Source organism: Perca flavescens, chromosome 7 (assembly GCF_004354835.1).
Source record: "Perca flavescens isolate YP-PL-M2 chromosome 7, PFLA_1.0, whole genome shotgun sequence".
NCBI classification, from domain to species: Eukaryota; Metazoa; Chordata; class Actinopteri; order Perciformes; family Percidae; genus Perca; species Perca flavescens.
The window spans coordinates 34,910,514-34,920,513 of NC_041337.1; the positions used below are offsets into that span (position 1 = coordinate 34,910,514).

General features: G+C 42.3%; 1 protein-coding gene across 2 annotated transcripts in view; it reads left to right on the forward strand.

The window, feature by feature from the left end:
• Positions 1–10,000, forward strand: part of acss2 (acyl-CoA synthetase short chain family member 2) — a 75,519-nt gene that overhangs the window by 23,563 nt on the left and 41,956 nt on the right. For both annotated transcript variants that reach the window (XM_028583500.1, XM_028583501.1), the window contains exons 3-5: positions 3,356–3,447; positions 6,139–6,242; positions 9,458–9,530. In XM_028583500.1, coding sequence (XP_028439301.1) covers positions 3,356–3,447; positions 6,139–6,242; positions 9,458–9,530 — 269 coding nt within the window. The remainder of the gene's footprint in view (positions 1–3,355; positions 3,448–6,138; positions 6,243–9,457; positions 9,531–10,000) is intronic.

Here is a 10,000-nt window from a genome sequence, read left to right on the forward strand (position 1 = left end):
CCCTAGCTGTAGATAGGTGGGGTCTCCCCTAGCTGTAGATAGGTGGGGTCTCCTCTAGCTGTAGATAGGTGGGGTCTCCCCTAGCTGTAGATAGGTGGGGTCTCCCCTAGCTATAGATAGGTGGGCCAACGCATTTTTTGTGCATGCATTGTTTCAGTCCGGTGCAACACCGCCAGCGCCGCCGCTAGTTAGCTTAGCGTAGTGAATGGAATCCTATGTTGCCGGTTAGCGTGTTGTGAGTAAAAGTGAGCCAACAAAAGACAAAAAAACTACCTAATTACTTACACCTTCATACCTATCCACCTATCTACGGCCAGGGTAGACCGTGATAAGAACTATTTCAACAAACGGTGGCGTATCCCTTTTAATGTGGCTCGGGAAAGGAAAGGGAAGAGTTTGGGGTCCCCTGCTGCAGCTGCACCTGACCCCGGATAAGCAGACTAAGATGGATGGATGGAACTTAGCCATTCTAAATAAATAGATTTAGGTTGGATTTAAAGCGATCTACGTCTGTTATATTGCGAAAAAGCCTTTTAGTTTCAATTGTTCTTAGGGCTCGGGTGCTGCACCTAAAGGCCTCCTGCACATTGGCTGCGTAGGCTCCAGAATATTTCCTTCTGTATTGACAGGGGAAAATCAATAATTATTTATTAGTATTTTTTTAAATTTCATTTATACATCTGCATTAATGTCAAAACCTCGAGACTTTCAAACATCAACAGGTTATTTATTAATATGTATTTGTGTCTAAATGACATATAAACATCTTTTCCTATTCTATGTTGCATGGAAACGCTTCCAACACGCTTGCGTGTCGGGTGAAAAATAGGCGTCGGTCCTATTTCTAGCACGCACGCGTTTTCGGCGCGCCTGAGACATGCGTCAGGCAGGCAGTGTGCACGCTCGAACCTGTTACCATGGGAGCCCAAATAAAAACGGACACGCCACGCAGCCAGAGGCCTAAACCTTGTAATGACAGGAAAACCCTGGATCGTACCGAATATTACAGGTAGACCGATTAATCGGCACCAATAGTTGATTGGTGGAACTATCGTTGTCGGCAAAAATCCACACCGATAGTTTATTCCTGGTTGCGTCTGTTGCTGGAGCGGCTGAGAAATGTGCGCTGTCATTCATTACACGGTACGCGAGAGCTGAGAAGGCTCTGCTGGCCTCTAGAGGCTCTTTCTAGCCTTTACAGGTGATCTTCTATCCAGACTGGAACTTGGGCCTTTTTTCGGGGGTTGTTGAGCATTAAATCCAAACTGTTACATCCGAGATTTATCCACCTGATGTCCATAATTCATCACGTTTTCAGTCATTTCTGCCGCTAACTCCGTGCTACCCATAGACAGTAGGTGCTACCGACAAGGGAATCTCCCATGATGCCTTTGTTTATGTTTTCAACCAATGGGAAGGCAGATCCGTCACACATTACGCCTTATATGGGCACCCAAGCGAGAACGAGTATATAGTGGGAAAGATAGATCCCTCCAGGTAAGAGATCGTCTGTTACCGTTGTAAACCGACAGTTTAACTGTTTTTATTTGTTATTTATTAGGGCCCGAGCGCCGACAGCGGCGAAGGCCCTATTGAAACTGAAAGAATTATTATTATTTTCCTGTCAAATGATTTGGCTTTTTGAGGGGCTTAATATATTCAAAAACTCACCAAATTTGGCGGTCGCATCAAGTCTGGTGAAAATTTACGTATTTTAAGGGTTTCGGGAATAGGCGCACAAAAATGGCTCGCTAGCGCCCCCTAGAAAGTTAAGAAAATTGAGCCCCTGAAGTGCGTTTTAACGTAGACTCACAAAACTTGGTACACATATGTAACATGTCAAGATGTACAAAAAACAGAGCCATACCCTTAACCCAACAGGAAGTCCGCCATTTTGAATTAAATGTCCGAAATTAGTGCAATTTTGGCCATTTCCACATGTCGTACTTTAACGAACTCCTCCTAGAAATTTGTTAAAAGAAAAACTTTTCGTCATAGGGCGTGGCCGTGGCGGGGCGGCCATTTTGTGCGTTTTGCGGCCGAAACAGGAAGTGGGTGTAACTAGAGTGTACGTTGTCCGATTACCTTGAAACTTTTCAGGATTCATAAGAGTCCAACCCTGAGGACAAATAAAGGCCGATATTTACTTAAAGTCACAGCTCCCCCTAGTGGCAACAGGAAGTAGGCCTAAAAGTCCAGGTGCTATACTTTAACGAACTCCTCCTAGAGATTTCATCCGATGGACTTCAAACTTGGTCTGTACCATCCCAACACCTTAACGATGAAAAGTTATTAAAAGAAAAACTTTTCGTCAGACGGTGAGGGCGTGGCGGCCATTTTGAGTGTTTAGCGATGAACAAAGAAGTTATTGTAACTTGAGTTTACGTTGTCGTATCTGCCCGAAATTTCTCACAATTGACAAGGGTCCAGGCCAGAGGACACCTACAGGCTAAATTTCAATTTTGGTCATAGCGCCCCCCGCTGGCAACAGGAAATCTGCCTTATATGACAAACATCATCCGATTTGCATGAAACTCAGAATGTGTGGTCTACGTGTGATACTGAGCCGCCCCCTATAATATGACCACGCCCACTTACTCAGGACACGCCTCCTTTCATAACATTTGAACCGTTTAAGGTAGAGTCTTGTGTGAGTTGTCATTGAACTCAGCAGAGACTTCCTTCTTTATTGGTGATGTTTTGGCCCGCCCCCTATGCATAAGCCACGCCCCCTTTCATAACATTTGAACTGTTTAAGGTATACCCTTGTGTGAGGTATCAATGAACTCAGCAGAGACTTCCTTTTTTATTGGTGATGGTTTGGCCCGCCCCCTATACTTTGGCCACGCCCCCTTTCACAGCTAATGAACAGCATGACGTAGAATCTTGTGTGAGGTATCGTTGTACTCGGCGGGGAATTCCCTTTTCATTGGTGACGATTTGCAGCGTCTGAGTGCCGCGCAAATGCACGGTCGCAAGGAGCGGCGTCTGCCGGTGACCCCGACGCGCGCAGAGGCGCGAGGGCCCGTCCATCGCTGCTCGCAGCTTTAATTACTTTTTGTTTCAGTTTGAATGAATGTCTTTTATTGACTTCAATATTTATATTTATTTCATTTAGCATGTTTTCATGGTTCAATACAGTTTTTTTATTTTTATAATAAAGTTCAGCACTGTTTTACTGTGTCATGTTTGTTTTTATCCAGTATCAATTCTAAATACTATTGGACGATTAATCGGTTATCGGCAAATACGGCCCAACCTAGCTATCGGTATCGGTAAAATCCACTATCGGTCGACCTCTACCGAATATGTTGACTGTTGACTCATTTTTCTGTATGTTTGCCGTTTGTTTCAGGGAAGGCAACGAGCCCGGCGATGAGCTGACGGTGACCTACAGAGAGCTGCTGCAGAGGGTCTGTCAGTTTGCCAATGTCCTGAAGTCTCAGGGTATGTTACGGCTGAAACTACCGGATTTTATTACTCTTTCACACACAGACTGTCGAAATAACGGATATAGCATCCGTGATGTCACACGTTGGTTGCCGTTGAAGCCTCGAGTTTTGGTCATCAGCGTATGAACATCATGCTGTGTTGAAGAAGCCTTGAAACTAGCGATTGAGACCATAAACTCATTATAAAAATGTTTACTGAGGTAATAAACATAGACAGTATATAATGGACCAACAGATCCTGTGTCTCTGGACGGAGACCAGTGAAGGCTATTAGAAGCACTTTTCCGGTGATCTCTCGCTTTACTGCGCAGCCTCCAACTGACAGAGACAACGTAGATGTGACGTGAGCAATGTGTCTGAAAGTGTGAAGTCTTCTGGTAGCTGTGCCGAGAGAAATCTCAATCATTCCCAATCTTACAGAAAAGGAGAGCGTAGGTATATGTAAGGAGATAACATAGACACAGGCTAATTACTGATCAATAACATGCTAGTTAGGGCCCGAGCGCCGACAGCGGCGAAGGCCCTATTGAAACTGAAGGAATTATAATTATTTTCCCGTCAAATGAATTGGCTTTTTGAGGGGCTTAATATATTCAAAAACTCAGCAAATTTGGCGGTCGCATCAAGTCTGGTGAAAATTTACATATTTTAAGGGTTTCGGGAATAGGCGCACAAAAATGGCTCGCTAGCGCCCCCTAGAAAGTTAAGAAAATTGAGCCCCTGCAGTGCGTTTAACGTAGACTCACGAAACTTGGTACACATATGTAACATGTCAAGATGTACAAAAAACGTCATTAGAGCCTTACCCTAAACCCAACAGGAAGTCCGCCATTTTTAATTAAATGTTCGAAATTAGTGCGATTTTGGCCATTTCCACATGTCATATTTTAACGAACTCCTCCTAGAGATTTCATCCGATCAACTTCAAACTCGGTCTGTGCCATCTTAAGAAGTTAAAGATGAAAAGTTGTTAAAAGAAAAACTTTTCGTCATAGGGCGTGGCCGTGGCGGGGCGGCCATTTTGTGCGTTTTGCGGCCGAAACAGGAAGTGGGTGTAACTAGAGTGTACGTTGTCCGATTAACTCGAAACTTTTCAGGATTCATAAGAGTCCAACCCTGAGGACAAATAAAGGCCGATATTTACTTAAAGTCACAGCTCCCCTAGTGGCAACAGGAAGTAGGCCTAAAAGTCCAGGTGCTATACTTTAACGAACTCCTCCTAGAGATTTCATCCGATGGACTTCAAACTTGGTCTGTACCATCCCAACACCTTAACGATGAAAAGTTATTAAAAGAAAAAGTTTTCGTCAGACGGTGTGGGCGTGGCGGCCATTTTGAGTGTTTAGCGATGAACAAAGAAGTTGTTGTAACTTGAGTTTACGTTGTCGTATCTGCCCGAAATTTCTCACAATTGACAAGGGTCCAGGCCTGAGGACACCTACAGGCTAAATTTCAATTTTGGTCATAGCGCCCCCCGCTGGCAACAGGAAATCTGCCTTATATGACAAACATAATCCGATTTGCATGAACCCACTTACTCAGGCCACGCCCACTTTCATAACATTAGGGCCCGTCCATCGCTGCTCGCAGCTTTAATTAACATTAGTAATTACACCTAAACAGCTCATGTAAGTCCAAACTGCCTGTGAGCTTCTCCTGTACTATACGGTAATTCCTCTACTGTGTGACACAATCGTTAGCCTATTTTTATAAAAGCGTCTGCTACGGAGCCATAACGTGAGGTACAAGGTAATAGAGCCTTTTATACATTAGTCGTGTTTCTTTAGAAATAAACAACGGACAAATAGAGTCTTTAAACGCTTCAGATGTAAAGTTATTCTCTGTCAAAGTGACGTCAGAATGAATGCTAGTCAGTGCTAACATGCTAAAGGGAGGTGATTACTTTGTAGCATCAAAATGGCGCCATAGGAGGTTTGAGTTCTGAAGCGAAGCTTAAACCCCCTTGGTAATAAATCAAGAGAGAAGGAGGCTCATTTTCTCACAGACTTCTATAGAAACAGACTTCTTTTTGGAGCCGGTGGAGTCTCCCCCCTGCAGGAAGTTAGAGAGAATGCAGCTTTAAGGAGTCTCCCCCCTGCTGGAAGTTAGAGAGAATGCAGCTTTAAGGAGTCTCCCCCCTGCTGGAAGTTAGAGAGAATGCAGCTTTAAGGAGTCTCCCCCTGCTGGAAGTTAGAGAGAATGCAGCTTTAAGGAGTCTCCCCCTGCTGGAAGTTAGAGAGAATGCAGCTTTAAGGAGTCTCCCCCTGCTGGAAGTTAGAGAGAATGCAGCTTTAAGGAGTCTCCCCTGCTGGAAGTTAGAGAGAATGCAGCTTTAAGGAGTCTCCCCCTGCTGGAAGTTAGAGAGAATGCAGCTTTAAGGAGTCTCCCCCTGCTGGAAGTTAGAGAGAATGCAGCTTTAAGGAGTCTCCCCCTGCTGGAAGTTAGAGAGAATGCAGCTTTAAGGAGTCTCCCCCTGCTGGAAGTTAGAGAGAATGCAGCTTTAAGGAGTCTCCCCCCCTGCTGGAAGTTAGAGAGAATGCAGCTTTAAGGAGCTTCAGCATCGGCTTGACTTCTCAGACCTGGAAGCTCCGTCCTTTATTTTTACAGTCTGTGCTAACACTGTGTTCCTCTTTATTTCCGTGCTTCATTGTCATTGTCTCGATCGTCTTCCCGTGTCTGTGTGCAGGAGTGAAGAAGGGCGACCGTGTGTCCATCTACATGCCGATGGTGGTGGAGCTCGTCGTAGCCATGTTGGCCTGCGTCCGCATCGGAGCCGTTCACTCCATAGTGGTGAGATCAAACTCTAAAACCTTTTTATAGCTTTAGTTTTCTACACTGTTTGGTTTTGACTTACATTTGCACTATTCAGAATATGGTTGTGCCGATGGACGAGAGCCACCATCGTGATGCCACGCCCCCCACCCTGTCAAACACACTAATCGTAGTCGCGGGCACTGGACGGGAAATTGACAAGTGCGTCGGTCTTAAACTAGCAAAGACACAAAGACAGAACATAGGGTTCCTTAAGTGGAAGCTACTTCCCCCCTCTTACGTGCAACCTATTTGTGAATCACCGAACCATCGCTGTAGCCTATCAGACAAGGTATTCATAGCAAGTAACATCTCAAAACCAATTATGATAACTGGGATTGTGTTTATTAATGAAGCCTCAGCCTTCAAATAAAAACTAAAAATGTACAATGCCATTACACCTGCATTGAAAATAAAATACAAATAATGAAATGTCACTGGCTACAGAAACCCCAAATTACACAAACTTGTAAACAGTTCAGAGTATTACTGATAACACTTTCAGAGATAAAGTAGGCTACTTGCTGCACCTGAACATGGGGATTCAATATTATGTAGGCCTATACCAAAACTACACTGAGAGTGTTAGTTACTACTATAACTATTCAAATATAGTATATGTGTTGCTTTGTGTTAAAGAATTAGCATTGAATAACCTATTTAATATTTTCTCAATGTCATATTACCCTTTTGATTCATATTAAGGCTGTGAAATGATGAAAAAGACTAGGCCCTATCAATGTTGTCTGTGAAGTTTTCACAACCAACCTCCAGGTCTTTGCCAGTTCCACAATAGTAAACTCAAATATGAAAGACAAGGAAAAACTGCACTCTGATGGAAGACAGACAGAGAGTGCAAGCTAGGATTTTTATGGTTAAACTTTTGGTTGCATTTGGTGAATTATTTAGCCCCCTTCTCTGTTTGTTAGCACGTTTAGAGTGGTACCAATGCATACCTGATGTTTTCCCGTTTAATTTAATACCATAATCAAAGCAAAAGTGAGCTCACTACAACCTCTCATATAAAACCAAGTGAAATCGCGGTGAACCTGTTGTGGAAGTTTTCCTTGAAGCAGCAGCGTTAGTGATATTCATGATAAAATCAAAACGAATAACGACCGTTTGAGAATTAAACCAAAGTTTGGTCTTTGAGTATTTATTTACATTTGCAAATGGAGAAAACAGTTTCAAAGGTACACGCAGCACAACTGAAAATGTCTTTCTAACCTAACGTCTAAACATCCAAACATCATATAGTGAAGAAACTCCGTTAAGCCACCCTTCTAAATGTATCTTTTAGCATGGCCATAGTTGAAAAGAGGACATCATTAACAGTCACACCATTGTCTCACCTTCCCCTCTGCTCCTGTTCTTTTCATTAGCCTAAACAACAGTTTATGTCAGGAGGCAGAAGGAGACACGGTTTGTGGCCTTCTCGACTTCGTCTGCTAAAAAGTCAACAATGTGAGAAGGTTCAAACTAGTAAAACTAAATAATTCTACTGGGCTATAGTTCACGGTTGCCAACTATTTCACTTGGAGCCTTTTGAATCTACACATGAAGAAGCTAAATCTTGTGGCGTTATAAAACAATCATTAAACCAATGGTTAATATCATTAAACAAATGGTTAAAATAAAATTTGCCACCACAAACCCGCGATTCATTTCTAACGCGTTTAATGTTTCAAATTAACCTAATCAAATTATTAAATACGTTAAGTTTGACAGCATTAAATGGCACGATCATTTTCATAATCATGATGCACACTCGTGTTGAGCTGACTATGCAATTCGCTAGGGATAAGGCAGTTTCCTGCTCCTGGCACTGCTGATGTGAAATTAACTCACGTCTAATGATGTACGCCGACTCCTCTTCTTCAGTTTTATTTTTACACGTAGCATATAAGTGATTGTATTTGCGCCCCCTGCTGTTGGCTGTTAATATCGCTTTAATAGACGTTTTTTGTTCTGGACTTTTCCAGAACGCACAGATTGTCAGTCCGTCCCTGAACAGTAGGCTAATTCACGAGGGAGCTATTTTATGTGTGAGCTAATATCATGTGCGCTGCAAGAGTTATGTTTCTGTTTTATTGAATGCGTTATTCAGTGCAAACATAACCGTGAATGTAGTTTAAACTCAGTAATGATGGTATGTTATGTTATTACTGTCGCTCTGTTGAAGGCAGACATCCCACTGTACTGTCGTTACGCAGATCACGAACATCTGAGTGAGTTTACTGCGCAGTAGTTAAGTGAAAGTAGGTCACGTTGTAAAACCTACCAGCAGGGCACCATTCACCATTTACAAAGGGCATTTAAATGTATGTCTTATCGTTTCTATGTTAACTGTTGGCCCATAGTAGTACCATAGTACGATATCATCGTCCATCGCCATGTAAACATCGCCAACTGCCAATTTAGGGGGCATTGCCCAACCCTAATTCAGAATGTATTACTGTATTGTATATATAGGCCTAATACATGGGTGGGGCTGCCTTTACCCAGTTTTTTTTTTTTTTTTTGGGGGGACTTTTTGTTGCTTCTTTCTGAGTTTTTTTCACTCTTTTTTTTGAGATTTTCTTTTTAAGTTTTTGGCAGACATTTTTTGCGAAATATTTGGTGTTTCTTTTCAATGTTTTTTGCCCTTTTTTCTCTCTTTTTTTAAAATCTCTTTTTATTCGTAAAGAACAATCAAGTTACATTCTTACATTTGTTTTACTTTTTAATATTTTCCCCAACGTTTTTTTTTTGTCTCCTTTTTTTGTGGAGATTACATCGCTTTTTTTTCAACATTTTTGTCTATTTCTTTGAGTTTTTTCCCACAATTTTTACTGATGTATTTGTCGCTTTTCAAAATACAGGCAGACATCTCCCAGGACCTCCCTAGATAGATGGAGATCTCAACCCCCCCCCCCCAAAGTTACGCCCTTCATTATACATATAACTTATCTTGTTTAATTGTATATATCACTTATCTTTTTACCTTTATTTGAATATATTAATCTTTCATATTATACTTGTATGTGTCCTTCGTAGAGAAGCGTATTTCCAATTGCTCTCTATGTCTGACACATATTGCAGAATGAACAATAAAGTTGACGTGACCTACATGGCTACCTCGTACACGAGTCAATTATAATTTGAGATAAGAAAGATGGATGTTGAAACTCATGTTGGTGGGCGTCTCTTTCCAGTTTGCAGGTTTCTCTGCGGAGTCTCTGTGCGAGAGGATCCTGGACTCGCAGTGTTCGCTGCTCGTCACAGCAGGTGGGTTTCAGGCGAAGAAAACAAATCTGCGTTAACGGAACGTATTCCCCCCGCCGACTGTGTCCCTTCAGCTGAAGACGCCGAATCTATAGCGGCTCCATATCTATCGTTCTGTGTCTGACCGTGACCTCTGACCTCGCTGTGTTGTACTGCCTGGGGTGTCTGAAGGTTCAGACAGAAAGCGAAAGGACATAACTAATAATAGACTAATAACTTATAGTATAGATTAGGAGTGTAAGAACAAATCAATACACTTGTTCTCGTTACACTTAGTATTTTTGCAATACTGTATCGATTTTCACAAACACTATTGATTTTTTTATTTTTATTAATTTTTTTTTGTTTACGTGCAAAGATATTCATGTAAGACAGTGGTTCACGTTTCTGTTGTTTAAAACCCTTACCGCTAGATGGCTATGCTGAGACGCACCACTAGTGTCCTTGCCTAACAGAGCCTAGCAGTGCCTAAC